Consider the following 26,199-nt stretch of genomic DNA (forward strand, 5'->3'; position numbering starts at 1 on the left):
TGGCTTTCCAACACTAATATAAAATCTAAATTTTGAACAGATTTCTACCATGGCAAGAAGAAATTTAACGATTCTAAAGCGACTCCTTGGATGCTCACTAGCCTCCTCTTCTTCCGTACCTCCAGCTCCGGGTGTAGGGTTGAGTCTTGACTTCAAGAGATCTGTAACCTACATGCCCCGGCCAGGTGATGGTGCTCCAAGAGCTGTTACCTTAATCCCAGGAGATGGGATTGGTCCTCTTGTTACTGGTGCCGTTGAGCAGGTCATGGAAGCGATGCACGCCCCAGTGTATTTTGAAAGATTTGAAGTTCATGGTGACATGACAAAGGTTCCTCAGGAGGTGATTGATTCAATACAGAAGAACAAGGTTTGTTTGAAGGGTGGATTGGACACTCCAGTTGGTGGAGGTGTCAGCTCATTGAACGTTCAGCTAAGAAAGGAGCTTGATCTATATGCATCACTTGTGAATTGTTTCAATCTTCCTGGGCTGCCAACCAGGCATCAGAATGTCGATATTGTTGTGATTCGGGAGAACACAGAAGGGGAATATTCAGGGCTTGAGCATGAGGTTGTTCCTGGTGTCGTTGAGAGCCTTAAGGTATTCTTCTTTGGCCATTTTCTATTTCGTTTTGTCTCTTGAATGGTAACTGTTGATCCGGTAATTGAGTGATTCATGAGTACTGTCGTGCCATTTTTTTCTTTGTTGGTTGAAGAACTGGTGGCCCTGGCCCCTGGGCCTTTTGGCTCTTGGGTCTGTTGTGTTAGTTTCTTCTTGATCCATTTGGATGATTGGATCTCATCCTGTGTTTCTCCGTATTTTCTTGTAAAGAAGTTTCTTATTGTATTGTTGCCCAATGCCCACTACCAACACACACACAAACAATCTTGTCATTGTGTCTCTTGCAAGTTTCTCATAGAAGAGGTAACTCTGATGGATGTGAAAGGCATGCAGTTGATCTTCTTGGTTTTCTGTCGTTTTAGATCTTGATATTTTGAAGATGGAGGTTTCCATTGAAGAATTTGTTTTAATTTTCTCTATTCTTTAGCCCATACAATCCATTTTTTTATTGTTTCTTCTCTCTTGCTTTCATGATTTTTTTTTTAATTATATGAAAACTAACAGGAAGCCAGTAAGGTGAAACTTGGTCATATAGTTCTTGAACAGCTAGATCACTAAATCTTATCCTAAAACAAACCTTCTTCTAAGACTAAAATAACTTGCATTTTCTGTGACATTGGAATAAAGTAGGAAAGAGAACTTACTTTAGACAATGAAAGATTCACATGTATTGACCTCTTAAAGATCAACTTTGAAAGACATAAATTACAATTTTACCTCTACAACTTTAAAAGAGACCCCTTGGTCAAATGGTTACTGAGGAAGTGACCAAATGCTCCTCAGGAACTTCAGATATTAAAGAAGATTCTGACTTGACCAAGGTTTTTAGTCTGTTAACGTATCCGCCGATACTAACCGATTCATATCTTAATTTTAGGGTACCGATACGATACGACACGATACAATACCTAAAAAAAGTATCAATTGTATAGGGTCAATACGTGACCCAATATGGTTGATATTGATCGATACACTTGATACATCTCTTATAAACAATATTTTACATATTACTTATTTATAGTGTTTTATGCATCAAAATTGTATTTCACATGTATCCTAAACATTTCCATGTGTATCTTGCGTCTCTTCGATACGATACGATACGTCTCTTAAAATCAACCTTCCGATACGATACCCGATACCGATGCTTTAAACCTTGGACTTGACAAAAGGACTCTTTCTAATTAAAAAAAAGGCACTCTCATGCTGATGGCGCATGATATTGCAATGCCCCTAAAATTAAAACAAATTTAAGTGGCCATTTTTTGAAATCAAACCATACCCAATGGTGGTGACGCATGCTACTGCTGCTGCATCTGACTATCCCAGTTAGATGCCCAGGAGCGTTGTTTCAGGGGGATTTTTTCTAGTTACTGGTGTTTGACAAGCCTCTTTACAAAAAAAAGGTGTTTGACAAGCCTACAGAATTTGGTGCAAGGGGAGATCAACTTTTGGGCTATGTCTGGAATCTGGATGCCAAGAAAAGAAAAGAAAAGAACAAAAAACATAATGAGACAAAAATCATGATGATGCAATGATTGATTTATGTGTCTATCTCTCCCTCCTAAAATTCATTTGTTTTTTTGAATTTTTTCTTTTCTTGACATCCTAACATAGCCTTGGAAGAAGTTTCAATTTTGTCTGCAAATATTGCCTGTTGCTGGTGGATGAGATTCAAACCTAGTGATGGTGAACCCTCAACTAAAGGGAGGTAATAGAGAAGTAGCAAGGAATTCTGATCCTCATGCAAATGCCAGTCAAAGAGGCAGTCAAGGGTGCTGTTGAGGTGAGCCATATAATTGATATTATTTTTCAAGCAAGAGACAAATATGTGTGAAGGGTGTTTGAGAGAGATTAAATTCAGTCTAATACTCATAAGGGCCTCTCACTGGGAAACAGGAGGAGGTTAGGAGATTATAAGGAGTGGGAATCACTTTGGTGATAAGGGGGGGGGGGGTATATCAGAAAGTTAGTGGCATTGAGTTCCAATTGCAACTCCTCAAATCGATATTAGTGCTGAACCATAATTTTTCGAGAAATAGAACCTCAATTTGATTTTGGACAAGATTAATTTGTGATGGGGTTGAAATGTGATTTTCTGGCTGGTATATCTTTTGGAGCTCTTGTTACATGCATGGCTTACATTGTTAGTTATATGTGGTTATTAGAAGTGGGATGAGTTGTAGGAGAAATTGTAGGAGTGGGTAGTTAGGATAATCCATGTATGTATTGATGAATGACGAAGTAGAAAGAAGTCTTTGAAATCCTAAATTATCTCTAGAGGTTATCTTGAGAGGAGGTTGGCTACGTTCCAATAAGCTAAGATGCCCTTGCTTCGTTTGTAAGCAAACCCCTTATGCCTATATTATCTCTTTTATTTTAAATTGCATTTTCTCTCTTCTTATTATCTCTTTTTTCTTATCATCTCTCCTCTCTCCCTACCGTGCACGTATCATCTAGTATCAGAGCTCAGGCATGGCCCTATCGGTGGATTCCTTACATTTTCTTTTCACCCAATTTTCATTTTCTCGTCGTTGAAGAAGTTGATTAGTTATAGACATCCAATTGAAGGTGACCTCCCAGTATAGTGCATGGCGACAAGGAATCTCTCCATCCCAAACCACCGGCTGAAGCAGCATGGAAGGATCTAGATGCCAAAGCAATTCAATTTCCAACAAGTGGTCTTGAGGACAAGACCAATTTTTAGAGGGGATGGATTGTTACATGCATCGTTTACATTGTTAGTTGTTTTAGGTAATTTAACCCTGACGACATGTTTCAACCAAGGGATATGGGCCATGTGCCATGCGCACGTAGGGGGCTGGGCCCTGTTGCACCCACTGTGGGCATGACCCAACACTTGGCCACCTATTGCCCATGCCACGAGGCTGCCACCTCAGCCATGTTGCTACCTAGACATGCCATGTGGCACCGTGGGCCTACCAGCATGTGGGGCCCACCTCACATTCTCTCTCCTTAGAGAGGCTTCTAAACTGCAACACTACACGGAAACAATATATCTCTTCCGTCTGATGTTGAAACGACATGGAACCAAAAGCATTGGTCCACAGACTCGAAGAACTATGTTTCTTCAGTTATGCCATCTGGACTTCCGAAATTGCCCTCAAACACACTGCCTTCGCGTGAATCTATAAAAACACAATTCCAAAAGCTTATGATCTTCCTCCACGGTTACTAAACACTGTAAAACACTGAGGTGAGGTGTCTGTCCTATGCTGCCACATAAGCCCGAATGCTCCAGCATCACGGCCAATGTCCAAAATATCCCTGTGAGCTGTGTCAACACTCCACTGACCTCTGTGACTGACATAATCACCAAAATACCTTTGTATAGGCCATCTGTACTCTATAAAATTATAGAAATGCCCCTGTAATGCTGTCCATGCCTGTAAATGATAGAATTACCCCTGGATGACTCCGAATCCTTGTGGGACTTCTGTGTACATTGCCAAACCCTTTTAACATTGTCACTGCCATTGTGAACACTATAAGAACTGCTGAGGATGCTGGGACATTTTCCAGTCGCTGCCTGCACTGCTAGATGTTTGCCAACTCATCCAGAATGCTGCTGAACTGCCCTGACCTCTGTGACTGCCCTGGACTGACACTGTACGCTGCCACTATCACTGTGCTACATCAAGATGTACTATGTTGACACTCAACAACACACATGCACTGTGTTGACAACAATGACAACCAACAGACAGATATTGCCATCTTTACTGTGTGCAACACTATAAACTTGTCAAATGAGGGAAAGGAAGAGTGGAGATTTCAACCATATTTCATTAAAGGGAATGTGATAATCTATTACTAAGTGATGAGAAGATTAAAGAAAGATGAAAAAACTATTTCTACAACTTACTGAATTAAAACAATACAAGTAATAGTGTTTTAGAAGGTTGTAATAACTAGCAAGAAACCACAAATCTTAGATATATATGCAAAAAATCATGGTGTCTGAAGTAAAGGAAGCTTTAAAAAAGATGAAATAGATAAAACAATTGGTCTAGATGGTATTCGAATTGAGGTGTGGAAGCATATAGGCATTAGTGGAATAACTTGGCTAACTAAGTGTTTAATATGATTATGAGCACAAGAAAAATGCCAGATGAATGGAGGAGGATAAGCATTGTGGTTCTGATTTATTGAAGTAACGGTAATATTCAAAGCTGTAATAAAATTATAGAGGAATAGAACTTATGAGTATGAAATTATCGGAGAGAGTAGAAACTGGCGTAAGACAAAAACTAATATTTCGGATAACCAATTTAGTTTTAAGCTAGGAAGATCAACCACGAAAGCTATTTTAGGAAACTAATGGAAAGATTTAGAAACAGTAAGAAGGATCTCCATATGGTCTTTATTGACTTAGAAAACTCTTATGATTTTGCAAGTATTAGAGAAGAAAAGGTTTTCGAGTAAACATTGGACAAGGTTAAAGATATGAATAATGGTGTATTGACTAGTGTAAGAACTATTGGAGGTAGGGTAGTGAATTCCCAATCATAATTGGATTACATCAAGGATCAACTCTAATCCTGTATTTGTTTGCGATAAACATAAATGAGCTGACTAGAGACATTCAAGATTAGATCTTTGGTGATAAATGGGAAGTCGGAATTATGGAAATCAACTTTGAAATATAGAAGCTTTAAGATAAGTAGAACAAAAACAGAGTATGGTGTGTAGCTTTAGTAGCAATATGATTAAGTGTGGGGTTGTGAAAAAATGATGATAAGGAGATAGCACAAAGTGAAAATTTTAGGTACCTAGGTTTAGTCATAAATAAATAAGGATAAATAAAGTATGATGTTGCACAAAGAATTAGAATAGGGTGGAGAAAGTGGAGGAGTGCTTTTGGAGTATTGTGTGAGAGACGTATTCCTCTAAAACTTAAAGCAAATTCTAGAGGGAAGTTTTACGATCAACAATGATGTATGGAGGAAATGATCAAATTGGTTAATTCGGAACTTCGATTACCTGGAAGAGCAAGAAGCAACCAGTGGTATCTAGATCTAGTGCAAAAATAGAGTACCCAACAATGGCATAGGGTGTCTTTGAACTGGTGTGGCTCAAGGTACTACTTAGTGATCTAGGGGTGACTGTTGAAGAGCCTATGAGACTCTACCTTGACAACAAAGCTGCAATAAGTATAGCTCATAATCCATTCCAGCATGATAGAATCAAGCACATTGAGATTGATAGACATTTCATCAAGGAGAAACTTGAGCAAGGCTCAATTTACATTCTGTTTGTCACACTGAGTATCAATTAGCTGATGTGTTCACAAGGGATTACATTGTAAGGTGTTTTATCCTATTGTATGCAAGTTGGGCATGAGAGATATATATGCACAAACTTGAGGGGGAGTGTTAATGTGTGTCGATTCATTTGTGTCTAGATTCATTGTATGTGTGTGTGTGTTTGGATAAGGATTGAAACTCATCCTTACCTAACATTCCCTATTTGTAATCCCTTCTCCTATCTATAAATAAAGGTGGCCTCCGTCAATCTAAAGAAGCCAATCTTCTCTCAATCTCTTCTTCTCAACTGGTTGCCATTTGCTCTTTGGATGGTTAAATCCTTGGTGAAGAGGACTTTGCTTCGATACCAATTGTAGGACTGGTGGCAACCAAAGGGAGGTTTTGAGTTGGCTATATAAAAGTAAATAATTGTATTGTGAAAACTTTCCCAATTGATGAAAACAAAGGGTGATGGATCACAAGATGAGATAAGGTGAGAGAGTTGACACAACGAATTTAGAGTGGTTTAGCGCCAAACTTGCAATCTACGTCCACTACCAAATACTTCGTCTTTGGATTTCCACTCTCTCTCTCAATTCCTTTAACCGGTAGCAATCAAACCGTCGCACGATTAGTTTTCTGAGTACCAATCACACTAGATTGCTTAACATAGTGGCAATCATACTTCTTTAATCACATCTTGTGACTTACAACTATGGAGACACCCAATCTCCCACAACTCTTACAATGAAGAAGAGAACAAACAAATTAAGCCTCAAAAGAAAAATATACAAGACATAGAACAACTAAATAATTCTAAACCATTTAGTCACATCTTCTTTATCCCCTTTTTGAGAACCCCCTTAACCCTCCACTTGAACTGAACCCCCTGGCCTAGCCTGCTCATCCTAACCCCTCACCCATCCCTTCTCTAACCAACCCAACCCCCCAATCTCTAATCCAGAACCACCCCCTACCTAGTCCGACTATCCTTCTTTAACCAACCCCTTCCCCCTTGGCCCTTGTAACTTGAATCGGGTCACCCAGCTAACTCAACCCATGAATCCTAACCCATCCATCCCCCCTCCCCTTGTATGGCCTTGGCTGTGGAGTCCCCCCCCCCTCGAGACACCCCCACATCTCTCCCTCCCCGAGGGTCCTTCACCCCTCCTCTGTGGGTCTGACGACCTTGCCCATCCCTAGGTTGACCCCCCAGTGGATAGTCTATATTCATCATAGGTACAAAAGTCTTCCCCCCCCCCCCGATCAGTGCACTAATCTCCCTGTCCTGTCCTGTTTACCGATTTTATCTGGAATGTAAGGGGTCTTAAATCCCTATCAAAACATGCTGACAGTAGGGCCCTTATCAAATCTTCCCACTGCTCCTTTTGTGATCTCCTAGGAGCTCGTGTCTCCCCTGGGAATGCTCCCTGCATCGCCTCCTTTATTGCCCATCCTCACCAATTATGACCATTCCCCTAATGGTCATATTTGGTTTTTTTGGGACCCCACCAAATTCACTTCTCTATTTCCTTCTCTCCCCAACTCTTCCACCTCCAGCTTTCTCTCCCTAATTCCCCTTCTCCCTTCTTCCTCTCTATTGTTTATGCCCACAACCGTGCCATTGATAGGCTGGCCTTATGGTCTGATCTTGTTGCCATCAAACCTACGGTTGGTCCTCAACCTTGGTGTGTTTGTGGCAACTTCAATGTCGTCCATTTTAGCCAAGAAAAACTAGGTGGTCACCCCCTGACATATCTACAGTCAATGCCTTTAATGATTGTCTTGAAGATTTAGGCATAAATGACTTAAGATGGTCGGGCTCCCCTCACACCTGGCACAACCACAATGTAGGCAATGATCAAATTGCGTGCAAATTGACCGTGCTCACATCTACGAAGCCTGGCTATCCTCTTTCCCCAATTCCCATGATAATTTTCTCCTCCTTTGCATCTCTGACCATAACCCATGCCTTCTCACATCTGGCCTTATATCTCCTTCGGGCCTAAACCTTTTGAATTCTTCGACATGTGGACAAACCACTCTCAATTCCTCTCCATCGTCGATGTCGCTTGGAATAAGCCTTTCCACTGTTACTCCCTTCCCCTCCTTTCCTTTGCGATTAAACTTCTCAATACCAAAGGAGCCCTTAAAGCTTGGAACTCTTCTACTTTTGGGAATATTTCTTCCTAAGTTTCTTTGTGCCCTTCTAGCCTCTCTCTTGTCCAGTCCCGCCTCCAATTCGACATGCTCAATCCCCTCTTGGTGGAAGAGGAGAAAAGACTCTCCAATGAGCTATCTACTCTCTCTTCCCAAGAAGAGAGTTTTCTTTGCCAAAAATCTTGCATTAAATGGCTTGAGCTTGGTGATTCAAATACGGCCTATTTCCACCGCTCCCTGAAAGCATGCACAAACTCTAACTCCATCTCCATACTCCTTGCTTGAGATGGCACTCCTCTTCTCTTCGTCCACGACATTAAGACGGAAGCTGTCTCCTTTTACTCATCCCTTTTCTCCCCTCTCTCCCCTCCCCCCAGTCTCCTCAACAAATTTGTCCCCCCACCCTCTCTCCTTGAAATGCTCCAATCTATCCCCTCTGAGGACAAAATCATCAAAGCTGTCCTTTCCCGCAAGATCAATCATGTCCCTGGTCCTGACGGCTTTAGTAAAGGTTTCTTCTTTGCTAGTTGGGATATCATCAAGGAGGACATTGTCAGAGCTATTTGTAGCTTCTTCTTCAACCCTAGCTTGATCCTTAGGATTAACCACACTTTTCTTTGTCTCATCCCTAAAAAAGAAGGGGCCACCTCCTTTTCCAACTTTAGACCAATATCTCTTTGCAACCTTCTATACAAATTAATCGTCAAAATTTTGGCCAACCGTCTTCAGTTGGTTATCCCTTCCCTCATAAGCCCCCACTAATTGGCTTTCATTTCGGGAAGAAGTAATTGGACAATATCCTCCTTCGATCCCCGCTAGGCTGACTGGCCATCATTGCACCCCCATGCTTAACCTAATTCGCAGAAGGCGCCAACTTTGGAAAGGAAAACTCATTTCCTATGCGGGGAGGCTAGAACTGATCAGATCAGCCCTCCAATCCTCCTACATTTATTGGTGTGGCATTTATGACCTTCCTAAATCTACCATCCTAGCCATGGAATATCTATTTTGTGCCTTCCTCTGGAAAGGAAAAGAATGCTCCAAATTTTTCCATCCCCTTGGTGGGAAATCCATCTGCGTTCCCAAAAGAGAGGTTGGACTTGGCATCTGTAGAATCAGTGATTCTAATATTTTTGGAATTCTCAAGTTGCTATGTAAAATCTTCACTCAGCATGACTCCATCTGGGTCAATTGGGTTTACTCCTATCTTCTCAAATATGAGTCAATATGGACTGCTCCCTTTCATGCCGACTCTTCTTGGGTCTGGCTTAAAATCCTTCACCTTTGTCCACTAGCCATCAAAGCTATCATCTCTAAGATTGCTGATGGGAATTCAACCTCCCTCTGGCTTGACCACTGACACCCCTTTGGTGTTCTCCTCCCTTTTGTAGGAGCCTACACGGTTTACTCCTTTGGTATCCCAAAAATGCCAATATTTCCTCTATTATGTCTCATGGTTCTTGGTCCTCCTCTCTTCCCCCTCCCCCGAGTCTCTCCCCGGTCTGGGCCTCCCTTCCCCCCTACTCCCCCCATGCCTCCACCTCTAACAAGAGCCTTTGACTCCCCTCCCACAATGGCCTGTTCAGTTCCAGATCTACCTAGAACTTTGTTAGGCACACTGGCCCTATTGTCCCTTGGCACAAATTGGTTTGGTTCAAAGGCCATATACCCCGCCACAGTTTCACTGTCTGGACAGTCTTTAACCATTGCGTACCCACCCAAGCTTTCCTCCTTCATCGCCACCTTTCTGTCTCCCCCTCCTGTATCCTTTGTTGGAATGGTATTGAGGACATCGGCCACCTTCTCTTCTCTTGCCCCTTTGCCTGCTCAGTTTGGAAGAAAGTTTTAGACTCCTTCTAGCCCTGTAGTAGAAGACCTTTACCCTTCTCTACGGAGTGGCTTTGGATGGATATGCCGGTAATACTATTTGTGATGTTGTTGGCAAGCTTGTGTTTGGTGCTGTTATTTCTCACATTTGGATGGAGCAGAATCTTTGAAGATGGACTTCCAATTCCCACTCTCTTGACATGATTTGGAAGGCCATCTTTTTTTGATGTTAGCTCCAAGATTCACTTGCTTCCCCATAGATCTATTGTAGACTCCCCAAGGAATAGGCATATTGTTGTTACCTGGGGCTTACCTGTTTCTCTTCTCCTCTCCCCTAGCCCTTCCTAGGGTCTCTTTTGTATATCCCCCCCCCCCTCTTTTCCCTGCTTTCTTTCGGTAATGAATTTTTTATTCACAAAAAAAAAATCTCAAACACACTAAAACCCAAGACTATGATCTACAAATAAAGCTCAAAAGTCTTAGCCTCTTAGGAATCTTTTCCATGTTCTCCTCAAATAAAGAACATTTCCAACAGTAAAAAATATGACTGTTAGAGCTTCTAACAGCTCTATTCTGGGAAGAGACGCTCGACCGCCTAGCAGGACCAGTCGTCTCCCTTGATTGGAAAGTAGCAGCTAAAAATAAAGGGCGTACCCAGTGCACGAGGCTCCCGCCACTGCGGGGTCTGGGGAGGGTCATAATGTACGCAGCCTTACACCTGCTTCACAGAGAGGCTGTTTCCAGAGACTCGAACCCGTGACCACTTGGTCACAATGGAAAAACCTAACCGTTGCACCAAGGTCCACCCTCTAAAGTAGCCGCTAAATGAACATTAAATAATTTTTGGTAAAGAAAGTCCATCCAGTCGACCGCCTGGCAAAGCCGGTCGATCGTCTCAGCAAAAGTGCCAAAAACTTCACTTTTGGGGAATTTTGTCTGGCTTCAGGCCAGTAGACTGACCCAGTCGACTGCCTGGTCTTCCAGGCGACCGTTTGGCCAGACTGATTACTATGACCATAGCCAGTTGATCACCAACTCTTGTCAGTCATCAAGCCTGTCTAATTATACCAATGTCACCAATTCTTATAGTAAAATCGTTAGTCAAACATGGGTGACTTATTAATTGAGTCCATGAGCGTTAGAGTGAGAATCTTACAACTTAAGATTTACAAATATGAAACTAAGCCTAAGTGCTTACACCGATGTGGAACAATGTAACAACCATTGAAGGTGTCCTTAACCAAGTATTGCTTTCAAGGCATTTCGGCTCATTAAGTGTTCACTTGAAGCTTGATCTTCCATTGGATGCTTCTATGATTCCATCACTTCATGTAACTTGTCGTCCAAGCTTGTGGATCATTTTTTACTGTTGAATGTTCTTATGATTTGCCTTTGAAGCTTTGGCTCGATGACTCACTTCCATTTGCTTGGGCTTAATCCTTATGTTGCTTTGTGCATGGAGAAGATGCATTGGATATCTATTGAAGTATAAACTTTTTCACCAAATACAAACAAGTTATCACCAAAACGTACTACAAAATACAATGTCTAAACAGTATATTCCTCTACGTAATAGCTTGATTTAAGATGCATTTATTGTAGTTTGGAGAATTTTATAATTTTGTAAACAATTTTTTGTATGAAAGCACATAGCCTTCTGAAACTTGTTTGACAACTTTATTCTATCAAAGAATCAGGTCAAATCTTGGATCATTTTCATTTCCATCTTTTAATTTTGGAAGAGGAAAAACCCAACATGGTGGAAGTGAAGCATCAATAAGAAAAGTAACTTACAATATGGTTAGTTTGTAATGCTTATGGGGCTCCTGAGTGCTACTGTGATCCACTTTTTATAACATGAATTTATAAATAAGAATAAGATTCAGCAAGGAAAACCTTATGAAGATCCTTTCATTTTCTGCATGGTACATAAAGAGACGGTTTACTCTTTAACTGCCAATTGGATTGCATTACAAGGTTGCTGATCCTTGCTTTGTTCTTGACCGACTTGACGTACATTTTGAGGTGGGATCTGTGTTATGTAATTGGTCTCCATTTCAGTTCTTAATAAAATCTTTCCTCTTCAAATTTCCTATGTCTTGTTTCACGCAGAACTGCATGGTCTGGTATTTCCTGTTTCTCATCTAGACCTGTTGCTAGGTGATTACAAAGTTTTGCTCAGAACGGATTGCCAAATATGCCTTTGAGTACGCATACTTAAACAACCGGAAGAAAGTGACTGCTGTGCACAAAGCCAACATTATGAAACTTGCAGATGGTCTATTCTTAGAATCTTGTCGTGAGATAGCAACAAAATATCCTGGAATTAAGTATAACGAGATTATTGTGGACAACTGCTGCATGCAACTTGTCTCAAAGCCAGAGCAGTTTGATGTCATGGTATGTGATTTAATAGTCTAAATTATTTTTATCCTTTCTCTAGTTTTCTGGCCATATTGATTCTTTTATGACTTATTTCTAGTTTTATGATTTCTCTTTTTGATAATGAAATGTTGTGATGCAATTTCCCCATTCATATTTTTTGAATCCATGCGCTGTTGTTGGCATTCTGTAGTCTAAGGTAATGTTATGCTCTCTTTTCGAGCAATTAATTGACAAATGGTGCAGCAAAAAATTTGTTCTGAAAAATTGTTTTTTATTTTTTTTCTTAGGAAATATAACTGGAAGGTATTGGAGTCTTGGGATTGAAAAGGGACTCTAGTGCCATTATTCAATTGGTCTACTTTTTCTAGAATCTCAATAGAACTTCTGTCCACCTGCTGACACAAATAAAATCATAATTCATGGAGGATTTGGAAACAAAGATTAAAAAACAAACATGGAACTTGTGTTTTCCTTTTGACTATTTAATGGAACAGGAGTGGTATATGTTCTCCTTGGTAAATGGCTGAGGTTTCTGACTTTTAACGAGACATCTATTAGAATGAAGATTAAAAAGCCATGGAAAGTGTCATTTTGAAGTCTGTTTTTTAGGACAGTTTTAGAATGTTCTTTGAGTAAGGGCCCTAAAGTTTTAGATTGGGAATTTAAAGCTTCTGATGGATTCACTATCAGTACCATAGAAATCAGAATTGTTAAACCATGGGTGTTATTGATGTATGCACGATAGGGGGAGTCGTCCTATCATGGAAAGTCTTCTTGCAGTAGTGTTTTAGTTTATTTGTTTCCTTCTTTCCTATCTAGACTAGAATACTAAATACTTTGTTACTTTCCTAGTTTAGTTGGGTTTCTGTTTTAGACTTCTAGTTTATCGCAAGGACTGAGTCAGTCCTTTCTCTCTTGTAAAAAAGGGCCGTACCCAGTGCACAAGGCTCCCGTGTTTCGCTGGGTCTGGGAGAGGTAGATGGTAGGCAGCCTTACCCCCTTCGCAGAGAGGCTGATTCCCAGGACTCAAACCCGCGCCACTGTGCTGGCGGTAACGAGACCTTGCCATCGCACCAAGCGACGACCCGCTTCCTTTCTCTCTTGCATTTGTGATTATAAATATAATACAATAGTGGAGAGGGGGCTGTATCGGCTGTGAGTTTTCTCCTACAGTCTCCTCTCTCTCTCTCTCTCTTTTCTTCGCTGTGGTTACTGGTTTTATATTCTGATATTGTTACATGGTATTAGAGCTCAGATAACTAGTAATCACCTCCACTCAACAGCTGTTTTGATAGTCTATTCAAAGGCTACTCTCGGTTCTGGTTGCAGCACCTTTTGCTGTCTACATATTGTTCTTTGCCCTAGTTAATGATGAATTGGTGATACAAATATAAACTAGGGCACTCTACATCTTATGTGCTGCTACTCATGAGGATTTATTGATCCAGACATCAGCCTTCTTGCATATAATGGTTGCAGATTCCATTTCTGGAATTTTTCTTCACTCACTCGAGATCTGAAATTATTTCTCATCCAGCCAGGTGATGTTACTATTCTTTTGAGGACATATTGAGTCCATATAGAGGAACACTCGATCCCAATATTAGGACCATCGGCTGCTCTGATTTTCTGAAATTAGTGTTCTCTTATATAGCTGCAGAAGCGCTGTTTTTAGGTAATATTTCAGACCCACTCACAAGCTTTAACTCCACAAGAATAGGGCTTCAACCAATGTTCTTGAGCAAGAAAAACCTTTCTTGTCCTTGTGTCTTCATCACAAACCCTAGGTTTGTTGTGTGGATTTTCTCTTCTCTTCTCTTCACAACCCTTGATGGACTCTCAATAGACTTGAGGGATCCTTCCCGAATTGATGCAATATATCTCCAATGGATGACTTGAAGGTAGTCTTTTAGGGTTTCTTCTCTTTGGAGTCTTTCCTCTCTTCCTTCTCTTGAGTGGGAATATGTTCTCACACTTTTTGTAGGCCCAACAACCCTCTTAAATACCCTTTAATGATTTGAAGGCAAAAGGGCCACGTGTGCCTTCAGTCTACCTTGAATAGCCTCTAGTTGACTGTCAATATCTCTTAGTTGACGTTGACAGAGAGGTAGTCGATCCTCAATTGACATGGACAGCTCTCAGTGAGCATTGACCTGAGAAATATCCATGTCGACGGCTAAAGGCCTTTGTTTGACCTTTGATGGGCCTCAGTCACTGTTGACTGGGCATGGATCGACCCTCAGTCGATGTCGACACTTCACATTTAATGTAGAGCTAGGATTCAACAATCTAACCCCAGGCAGGATCACAAATATAAACCAAAACAGACACTGTTCTCAGACTTAATAACAGTATATGAACTTGTACTAATCCGCAAGTAACGACGGATTAAAATCACCCTTATATCCCCAACAACACCTAACAAGGGTATTGAGTAACCCCAACCAAAGAGAGCAATAATCAGCAGCAGTAACGATACTATCATAGGTCTGGAACAAGGTCAAACAACCACAACTCACCCAAATTTAGAAACAGTAGTTACACACACTGGATGGGCCTTACAGTTCCATTGAGTTTGGGTCTCAAAGGGGTGAATAGCTCCTTGAAATGGCTAGATGCTGAAATATCACCATGACATGAAAATAGAAGGTAGGTTTCAGAATTAGATGGTAACTGTGTAGAGACAAAACCAGCCATCAGATCTACTCCATATCAGGATCGAAGGGATGGTTGTATGTCAGGATTCAAGTATCTAAGTATCAGCAATAGCTGATGGTTAGATACTCAGATCAGTGGAGTCAATGTTGCCGCAGGATCCTTGAAGAAACACAGAATCGCAGGTATTGGATGAGACCTCCTTCAATCAGCAATATGTTGCAGCAACTCCGTAGGATATCTTCTGTTAAAATATAGAATTCCTGCTGTGGTTTAGAGTGTCGGTTGCTCTCAGATTTGCAGGGAAATAAAAAAACAGAATAGGGGAGAAGAGAGGTATCGACTGGAGAAGAGGAAGGGGAAGAAGGGAGAAGGCTATCACAGCCAAGGATATCTCACACACTGATCTCTCACCTCACTCTCACAGATTTTCATTGAGCAAAGCAACTATTTCTTCATTCATAAAATCATTGGCTGCTGAATATAGCCTCCTGCCTTTATTTATAATAAGGTAAATCAGTTACCACTTAACTCTCCATGCGTGGAAGAGATAAATCTTCTAGATACAGCCAAAATAAAAAGTAATCTTACTTACTACTGAAATCTGAAATTTGAAAGTAACTCTAAATAATACTGTTACATGAATCATAATAAAGGAAAATCGAAACTAATCAAATTAGAAGGTGGAAAGGAATATAGAAACTAACCAAATTAGAAAGTAGGTGGTATTCTGCGAAAATCTCAGCAATATTCTTCCTCCACGCAATCTGTCCCTGGGCCCACAAGATCTTCTAGAAGTCTTCTTCCTCAAGGAGAAACTGCTCCAGAAAATCTCCACTTTATTTCCCATGCAAGGTTGTAACTATATGCTGAATTACCTCCTTCTAATGGCCAGAATGGGCCCCACATCACTGTTCACATGAACAGTAACTCCCTTGAATTTGCATCATGCTTCGATCTACATCAACTCTCCCCCACTTAAAAGAACTCGATCTCAAGTTTTATTAAGTTAAGGGATAAGCTTTGTGTGATGGATGTCAAATTTCTGTCCAAACAAGTATTCTTGCAGCTCCTTGAAGTGATGTAGATTCTGGCTAGAAGAAGAAACAGAAGAAGAACCAAGGTAGTTCTTGTCAGCCTCATGTGGACCAGCTTGGGCCAGTTTGAACCAGCCAAGAAGACCAGCTCGAGCCAGCCAGCTGGCCTTCTAGAAGAGGCCTTTGTTGGCCACGATTTTGACAGATCATCTCCAACTGCCTAGTTGCTAATTTATTTAGTTTCTATTTTAGTGTCCTTGTTTGTTTTAGAAGGCTGAGTTATGAAGCCTAGTAGTTTTTAAATTTAGTTACCTTCTATTTTAGTTAGGTTTTAGTAGTTTCTATTTCCCTACTTGCTATTTTCAGATTAGTTTATATTTTTATTGTAAGCTAACCTAAGCTATTAATAGGTCCCTTATTATAAGGAAGGAACAGATTTTGGAGAATAGAATTTTCAGGCCATGTTGCCATCGTTTATGGGAGAATATCCTTGTTTCAACAGCTGGGGTAGCTGTGGGTGAGAGACCCAGGCTGAGAAAGCCATCCCCTACCCCCTTCTCTTCTCTATTTTCTCCTCCATCGCAACCGATCCCCTGTTGTGTTGCTGCAACCACTGTGAAGAACACTCAAAGGCTGCTACTACTTTCCATCCAACATCAAGGCTGTTGCTGTTTCTGCTGCACTCATTCGAGTGGGACTGATGCATGATTCCTGCTACAACTTCAAGGCTGTGTATCTCCATTCCCCTTCATCAAAACATGAACAACTGTGTGGACCGATGGACTTACCAGCCTTGATCGTTACAAAGGACGATGCTACCACATTGATCCGGTTGCTGGAGGAGAAAATCAATATATTGCTTATGTAGCTTACCGTTTAGACCTTTTTGAAGAAGGTTCAGTTACTAACATGTTTACTTCTCTTTCATTTTGCTTGGTCAATAACTAAAAATCCTAGCTATTGATTGGTGAGAATCACGTCTTAATTTGAATTGAAAATTGATTCATATACCGTGATGAGTTCAAAACATCAAATTTCGTCTTTCAGATTCGGATATAGAATGGAATTTGTCCAATAACAGTATATACATCTAAGTGTATCTACATCAATTCACACCCATTAGAATTTAATTCAATTAGGAGCATAAACGTATTATATAAATCATATAAAATATAAATAGGGTAATTTATTTTTTCCCGGTCCGGTCAAGCCAATAAGGTCATGAAAGATTTCGACTTATTTATTTCTTATGTCAACCAACATCGATATTAATGTTTATTAGTGTCGAATAGAAATCGAAATGAGGCGTGGCCAAGCGGTAAGGCATCGGGTTTTGGTCCAGCTACTTTGAGGTTCGAATCCTTCCATCCCAAAGCAAACCAATTCAATCAGAATAAGGATTGTTTTTTTTAACCGGGCTGTGTGCCCTCTTGACGATGAAGCTTATCCCCCATCGTCTCACTGGCCGACCTTGACCCCTTTTTTGGGGGGGTCATATCTAGTATTCAGAGTTTGCCTCATTTGGTACCGCTCTTGTGGCCCACACCGAAACAGTGCTTTACCCCTAGATGTCCAGTCAACTGCTGCGCCTCAGCGCATTTCGGGGAGAACCAGCTAGCTCTCGATCTCTCCCCCAGATGAACCATTATAGCCAAGAAAACCAAGAACCAGAATAGAAGAGCTTGCCCCACCCATGAGTAAATATTTCGTAGTAGCCTCATTAGACCGTACATCTCTCTTGGTATATCCAGATAATAGGTAGGAGCATAAACTGAAACACTCTGGAGCTACAAAGATAGTTATTAAATCTTTAGCACCACATAAAAACATTCCTCCTAGAGTAGCTGTTAATACGAATAACAAAAACTCTGTTATAGCCATTTCTGTACATTCAATGTACTCTCTTTCTTGGGCGGGACACCAAGTACATGTATCTTTACCGATCAACCAATTTCTAGACGCTGGAGTAGATCCTAAAGAAATCCCACTTCCTCATGAATTTATCTTGAATCGGGATCTTCTGGCTCAACTTTGTCCCAGTTTTGCTGAGGAAGCAATCCCATTTTTCACCTTAAATTGGTCAAAATATGCGGAATTTCTTACTTTTCGTGGAGGATTAGATCCAGTAACAGGGGGTCTATGGCTGGGGATGGCATCACAATAAGATCCTAACCTCAAAACAAAGGGGGATATGGCGAAATTGGTAGACGCTACGGACTTGATTGGATTGAGCCTTGGTATGGAAACCTACTAAGTGAAAACTTTCAAATTCAGAGAAACCCTGGAAGTAAAAATGGGCAATCCTGAGCCAAATCCTATTTTCAGAAAACAAAGAAGGGTTCAGAAAGCAAGAACTGGAAATTAAAAAAGGATTATGTGAAATCTAGTTGATATGTTTAAGTTAAACAATTCAATACGCTAATTTATTTTAGTACTTTATATAGTAGTTAAACATCAAAAGAATGTCTTTGATTTTGTTATCATTAATGCGATTATAATACCATGAGGGCGGACCTTGGTGCAACGGTAAGGTTGCTCCATTGCGACCTAGTGGTTGTGGGTTTGAGTCGGGAAAAGCCTCTCTGCCAAGTGGGGGTTAAGGCTGCATACATTATGACCCCTTCCTAGATCCTGCAAGTGGCGGGAGACTCTTGTACTGGGGACGCTCTTTCTAATGGGATACTAATACCGTGGTAACTTCCATTATAAAGGAGGTATAGTTTTGTCACCTCGAGAAATAATGTCCTGGCTCAGCCCTGGGAATCAGCATGCTGAGTTGCTTCTAGGGTGAAAATCTATTTTTCTGTGGCTTCTCTCTTTGTGAAGTATTCAGAAAAAATGACTGCTTCCTCTATTTATCTGATTTAGAAATTGTTATTTGTTTACCTCTCAGCATATGTTGGATGGTATGGCTGGCATTTTATGAATCATTAATTCTTGTCATTAATGGCTCAAACAATCGAAGTTGGATAGTATGGCCGGCCTTTTATGAACCTTATTTCTTGTAAGTCATTAATGGCTTAAACAATCGAAGTTCCATATTTACCACTTTGGATCGTTGAAGTCACTAATGAAACTTAGACCATGACCATTTCAAGCCATTAACAAACTTGAGGCAGTGAGGGACCCATCCAGTGCTTCATAATGATGCGGCTAGTGGTAGTTTCTGGTTACAAATATTTAACAAGCATATTAGAAAGGACAGTATTCTTGCAAAAAATAATTAGGAAGGATAATAAATCAATTGAAGGATAATAAATCAATAGAAGGATAATCTCTAGTGTTAACTTATTTGTAAGAGGTTTGTCAAGTATGAGCATGCCAATTGAACTGGAATTGGTGTATGGTATGTAATGCCTGTAAATTAGGGCTTCCGTAGCTCTACTTTTAAGTTCTTGATCTGCAATTCATGCATATTGACTTGTATCATTTCATGCCAATGCGACAATTCAGATTGGTTTATATAGGTAAAGGCTGCTAAATTGGGGTTCTGTTTAATGCTAACTCAGTAGCTCTCTTTTTATGTTATTGGTCATATTATCCAACTCTTTAACATTTGTTCATGCATGTTCAATTATTTGTTGCAGGTAACACCCAATCTTTATGGTAACCTAGTGGCAAATACAGCAGCGGGTATAGCTGGAGGCACTGGTGTCATGCCTGGGGGTAGGCTGATAAAATACTTGACCCACTCCTTGTTCCTTATTGTTTTTTTCTTTTTGTTTCTTTGATTCTTCCTCATGCTCACTTCTTTACCTACTGTGATTTTGGAAGCTATCATCTGTAGTTACTTGTGGGTAGGTACTTCTGGACTTGTTTTATTGTGCTCGATTATTAACTACACAAAACTGTGTATTATTTATTTTAGTTTTTAGTTCTAAGTTGCCAAATAAAACGATTTTGAAGCAATTGACATACCCTATCTCTAGCAAAACAAATCTTACTTTATTGAGTTTGACAGCTTGACATATTTATCGTGGACATTTATTTCATGCACAAAGGGACTGCTGATTTGATTTTGTTAGTACCTTTTGTTCATCCTTGTGCATGTGGAGGGAATTTACATAAAAATAATGAAAAAAATTATTATCCTGGTTTTTAAATTCTTCCATCATCTTAACCAAGACACTCTTTGATTTTGGTGTTTTGCAGGCAATGCTGGGGCTGACCATGCTATCTTCGAGCAAGGCGCTTCAGCAGGTAACGTGGGGAATGAGAAGTTGGTGAAGCAGAAGAAGGCCAACCCAGTGGCCCTGCTTCTGTCATCAGCCATGATGCTGAGGCATCTGCAGTTCCCCTCATTTGCTGATCGATTGGAGACTGCCGTGAAGCGTGTGATTTCTGAGGGCAGGTATCGGACAAAAGATCTTGGAGGACAGAGCACCACGCAAGAGGTAGTGGATGCTGTCGTAGCAGTTCTGGATTGAGAGGATTCCATTCTCAATCCTGCCAACAAACATCATTTCAGGCTTGAGACCAAGGTTTCAGAGTTTATTCCTTCTTTTCCTTTGTCATTGTCGGGGTTTCCAGTTTCTGTGAAGATTCAGCAAATGCAATCTCTTTTTTGAAATAATTTGAATCCTTATAAAATCAGAGCCATGTAGTTGGGATAAGGCTGTGTTGTGTTGTTATATAAAATCAAGAGCCATGGAGAGTGCTGAAATAGCATTTTGAAGGTATGATGGATTTCATTTATTGTTTTGATACATTTGGAAGTGTTAAATCAATTGATTGATGATCCAAATATATACAGTTTGGATTTTACCTGAACGGATATGGGAAGACAGCAGAAAAGATCAAGAACCAAGCTTTTGATTACGAGCACCACTAACAATCTTCTACAATCTCTGGATACATTGAAAGGCTCCTCCAAAGAGATCTCCACACCACAAATTCTTGGGACCAGATGGAATCCATAGAGAACACGAAGACTTCGAGAGCAAGAGTGAAAAGAGAGAATTGATTTCAATGTGTGTTGCCATAGGGTTTAAGAGGGGGTTTATATAACCTCACCCTAGGTCCCCTACCCAACAGAGTCGTACTCAGAGTGGGAAGGAGAGGAGGGAGAGTCAGTTACTTAAAGTGATCGGCCCTCTCACCCTCACTCCTCGCGAATAGGGCCAGGCTGCCCCAGGTGGGTACCATGAACTGGGTCCATGACTTGGTTCCTATTTACATCTCCCACTCGCCCATACAGGGTGCACTAGTTCAACTATGCATCCAAATTTCTCTCAATCGTGTAGCTCATCATACAGGAAATGGGGCGTGCGACCTCACGAAATAAAATAGGGTTGGAGGACTGTATCGAGCTTCCATCTAACCAACATAGCACATCATTCACAAAGAATCTCAGAAATACCCAAAAAAATCCAACTACACCAGATCCAACACTCGATCCCTCATAATGAGCAGTGCTAACCCCTTGTATGTAATGTACTCATGACTATGTCGATCATAAAGATTGGGTGTTACCTGCAACAAATAATTGAACATGCATGAACTATTGGATGGTTTTACGTAGGCTACGTAGAAGTGTGGTCTCCTCTGCATTGGACCAAATAAGGTCTAATCTTAGCTCTAACTAAGATGTGCGAAACACAAATGCTCATTGGCTCATCTTACTCGTTACCCTCAAGCGCCAAGGTGAGTCACCCGTGTGAGTGGGTCGACTCAATGCTTGGTGACATCTTTACAATAATAAACAAAGGTGTACACACAATATCGCTCAAGAAAACATGTCTCATATATATATGGAAAGAGAGATACAAATAAATGTCCTTCCAAGAAAGTGTCCCAAAGTAAATTACATATCAAATCCGATTCAATCCCAAGTTCCTAACGTGAACAAGGAAGACATCTTTAGCAACGGGCTTCGTGAAAGGATCAACCAGCATGTTGCTAGTGGTGATTATCTTCAGGACTACTTCACCTTGTGCAACCATGTCTCAAATATAATGATATCGTATGTCAATATTTTTGGTTCTACCATGAAACTTGGGACTTTCGCAAAAGCCAGCAATGCTTTGCTGTCACAATATATAAGCACAGCGTCATCTGAGTGAGTAGAAACACTAAGTCTCTGCAAGAATCTTCTGAGCCAAACGACTTCCTGAATTGTTTTTGAACATGCGACGACATACTCCGACTCTATCGTGGATAGGGCGATGCAAGTCTGTTTCTTGCTACTCCAAGTAACAGTACTGCCTCTTAGGATAAATGCATTCCCTGAGGTGGATTTACGCTTGTCTTTGTCACTAGCACAATCACTATGGCCACTCAGTCTAAAGTCTGAACCACTGTAGGTGAGCGAGATGTCTATAGTCCCATGTAGGTATCGAAGGATTCTTTTTACAGTTTCCCAATAAACTGGTCCTGAGTTAATTTAATAACAGCTAACCATGCCAACAACAAAGCATATGTCTGGATGCGTGCACATCACTGCATACATCAAACTGGCTATTGTGGCTGCATAGGGTACTTTGGACATTTGGTTTCTTTCTTCATCAGTCTTAGGGCACTGGTCTTGGCTCAAAGTGCATGCCTTGTCTATTGGAGTATCTATAGGTTTCGAGTTGTTCATATGAAATCGCTCCAGGACTTTCTTTATGTAAGTCTCTTGAAACAAACTAAGAAATTTCTTAGTGCGGTCCCTCACAATCTTCACGCCCAACACAAAGTTAACCTCACCCATGTCCTTCATCTGAAAAGTAGAGGATAATCACCATTCTTTAGTGGGGACAATCCACTCAATGTCATTCACAACCAATAGGATGTCATCAACATACAATGATAGGATAAGGAAACCTTCATTGGACCATTTTACATACATGCAGTGGTCCTCTTCTATCATTTCAAAACCAATAGAAGTAATGGCATGATGAAATCTAATGTACCATTGCCTGGACGATTGTTTAAGTCTATAGATGGAACGTTTGAAACGACATACGTTGCGTTCTTGTCCCTTGACCTCAAAACCCATTAGTTGAGCCACAAAGATCTCCTCATCTAGTTCTCCACTGAGAAAAACAGTTTTACCGTCCATTTGGTAGAGTTTCAAATCCAATTTTGCTACAATGGTTAGAATGAGGTGAATATAGGCCATTCTCACCACAGGGGAGAGTGTCTCATCATAGTCTACACCCTCTCTTCGGATCTATCCCTTTTCCACAAGGCATGTTTTATACTTGTCAATTGAACCATTTACTTTGCATTTGACCTTTAGGACCCACCTGTTCCCGATGGCTTTATGCCCAGCGGAAGGTCAACTAACTCCTAGACTTGGTTCTTACTCATAGAATTCAACTAATTTTCAATAGTAACTTGCCACATTTCCTTAGGTGGAGGAGAGCACCTCTCTTACCGAAGCTGGCTCATCCTCATCCCTTGGAACACAAATGAGAACGTCCCCTTCAATCTCAAAATGACGACAAGGAACGCGTCCACGTGCGCTTCTGCACGCAAAAGGATCCTTAGTTTCGGGTTGTGCGCTTTCACTAGGTGGCGTACTCCACTAGACTGATGATCACTCTCACCCTCTTTGGCGATAACTAGATGAGTTATTAATTCTCCACATTTGCCAAGACTAGGTGAGACGCTTTCATCAGTCTCTATCTCAAAGAGGTCAAGATCTCTGCTTGTGTCTTTAATACTAGGGAAATCGGTCTCAAGAAAATCTACATCATGTGACTCGATTTCTGTAATTCCTCCATCTTGATGTTCACCATACATGACGTAGCCTTTTGATCTATCAAAGTATCTTATAAAGATGCTCTTTTTAGCTCAAAGTCCAAGTTTCCCAAACATATGGGAGGTACTGTGAATATAACCAGCAAACCCCCATGGTCGCAGATGCCCCAAAGTGGGCTTTGCATATTTTCACAATTCATAGGGAGGGGAAGGAACTGATTGTGATGGCACTCGGTTAAGGATGTAGGCAACGATTATAAGAGCATCCCCCAGAAAGATATTGGGAGGTTGTCCTGCCCCATCATCAACCTAACCATATCTAAAAGGGTTCTATTCCTTCGTTCCACTACACCATTTTGTTGTGGGGTGTAAGGAATAGTCAATTGCCTAGTGATTCTTTTTTCTCATATAATTCTTTAAACTGATCTAACAAAGATATTCACATCCTCGGTCAGTGCGTAGAGTTTTTAAACTCTTGTAATTTTTATTTTCAACATCTGCTACAAAGCGTTTGAAGCAATCTAATGCCTCGTAGCAGTGAGTGATCGAGTAGACATAATCATATTGCGAATAATCGTTAATAAAGGTAAGAAAATAAGAAGCACCATGGCATGCCTTCACATTCATTGGTCCGCAGATGTCTGAATGGACAAGCTCTAGGGTCTGAGTAGCTCAGATTACCTTTCCAAAAGGCTTCTGATGGGCCTTATTAGCTAAATAGGGCTCACATGTCGATAGGTTGACTTTAGCGAGTAAGTCAAGAAGGTCTTCTCTAGCTAATCTGATCATTCTGTCACGACCTATGTGTCCTAGTCTAGCATGCCATGCAATTGATTCCGAGTTATTATCAGTATTAATCACAAAAGATGAAGAAGAAACAACAAGACTTATTAAATCTAATTTAATAAAATCATTCTCAAACAAACATTGTCCAAAAAAACTACCATCCAAATGTATCTCCATCAAACCACCATAAAAAGAAAATGAATATCCCAAAAATAAAAGTGCTGAAACTGAAAGTAGATTATGTTGGACTTCCAGTGCACAAAGTGAGTTGATAAGTATCAACTCCTCGAACTGCTTCACTTGTGCCATTTCCCATGTAGATGTTTTGAGAGCCATCCGGAACCTTCCTATAATCTACAAATCCCCCTCGATCACGAGCTATGTGTCTTATTGCTCATGTATCCACAATCTAGTCAGATTGGATATGAACAACCAAAACATGTGTACATACAAAAGTACAAGGAGAGTGGGAAAGAAATGATACCTTCTTTGGCTCAGTGCAATCACGAGCGAAGTACCTCATCTTCTGGTAGTTATAGCATTTGACTTTGGATAAATCTTTTTTTCCGCTACGCTTGCCATATTTGCGCTTGGCGGATTTGTCTCCACTTGGTACCTGATTATGTGCTTGTCCCTGATTCCTTACTTTCCTTTGTCTTTTACGCTTAGACTCAGATGTCTTGCGCTGCCCCGCTTGGGCGACAAGGGCTTGAGAATGGGTCGTCTCTTGGTGCTCCGCCTCTAGTTCCACATGGGAGGCAATGTCATTAAAAGTCTTGACACCGTCGTTATATGTGAAAACTAATTTCATTTGTGCTTAGGGATTTACGGTACATCATAAACTTTAAGGTCGTTGCCCTTAACCTTATAATTGATGCACCACCATGGTTTAACTTAACTTGGTCCCACATGGACTTGACAGTCTCATATTTTTCATATTGGCCAATTAGATCATCGTGCATGCAGTTTAGCATAATAAAGTATGCACTAAATTCCTTTTTAAATGAAGCATCATAGGCTTCCTTGTCTTGATAGTGTCGGGCAGTAGTACTTTCATCGGGTTTTACCATTTCAGCCTCAGGTATTTAAGGCATTTTTGTTCATTCAGTAAGAAGAGCGACACCCTTTGGACAATCTGAGAAAAAGATATTTTGGAAAGACACCCTTCAGTCGATCTAAGAAAACGGCACGTTGAAAGATAACCTTCGGTCGATCCGAGATAAAGATATTTGGAAAGATACCCTTCGACCAGTCCAAAAAAATGGTATTTGGAAGGACACCCTTCGGTTGATCCAAAAATATGGTATATGGAAAGACACCCTTGATCGATCCAAGCAAATGGTATATGAAAAGCCACCCTTATCGATCCAAGAAAATGGTATATGGAAAGAAACCCTTCAATTGATCCAAGAAAATGGTATATGAAAAGACACCCTTAATTAATCCAAGAAAATGGTATATGGAAAGGCACCCTTCGATTGATCCAAGATAAAGATATTTGAAAAGATACCCTTCGGTCAATCCGAGAAAATGGTATGGTTTTGGCCAATCTAGAAGACTTGTTGGTAAATTGGCCTTTCAAATAGTGTTGTTATAATCAGAGTATGAGAAAGTACAAAGGAAGATGAAATCCTATGTAGATAATAAACCCATAATGGAAATGGAAAAAAGGATCCATAATGTATACCATTGGAAGTCAAGTAGTATGTTAGTACTACGGTGATGGAGATCAGAGGCTTAAGAAACGCAATCCTATGCAAATGATGAATTTTTTATG

General features: G+C 40.6%; 1 protein-coding gene and 1 long non-coding RNA gene across 3 annotated transcripts in view; one reads left to right on the forward strand and one right to left on the reverse strand.

Moving 5' to 3' along the window:
- LOC122642693 (isocitrate dehydrogenase [NAD] regulatory subunit 1, mitochondrial-like) lies at positions 1-20,672 on the forward strand. Of its 2 annotated transcripts, none has more exons than XM_043836249.1 (4): positions 1-598; positions 12,046-12,273; positions 19,538-19,616; positions 20,103-20,672. In XM_043836249.1, the coding sequence occupies exons 1-4, from the start codon at positions 50-52 to the stop codon at positions 20,375-20,377; spliced, it is 1,131 nt and encodes a 376-aa protein (XP_043692184.1). In that variant the 5' UTR covers positions 1-49; the 3' UTR covers positions 20,378-20,672. The 2 variants fall into 2 exon arrangements, with proteins under 2 accessions (XP_043692184.1, XP_043692183.1); XM_043836248.1 differs by having other exon boundaries at positions 4-598; positions 12,034-12,273.
- LOC122642694 overlaps positions 16,716-26,199 on the reverse strand; it is a 19,142-nt gene continuing 9,658 nt past the window's right edge. Inside the window, exon 3 of the long non-coding RNA XR_006330082.1 lies at positions 16,716-16,869. This is a non-coding gene — a long non-coding RNA (uncharacterized LOC122642694). The remainder of the gene's footprint in view (positions 16,870-26,199) is intronic.

Source organism: Telopea speciosissima, chromosome 10, assembly GCF_018873765.1.
Source record: "Telopea speciosissima isolate NSW1024214 ecotype Mountain lineage chromosome 10, Tspe_v1, whole genome shotgun sequence".
NCBI classification, from domain to species: Eukaryota; Viridiplantae; Streptophyta; class Magnoliopsida; order Proteales; family Proteaceae; genus Telopea; species Telopea speciosissima.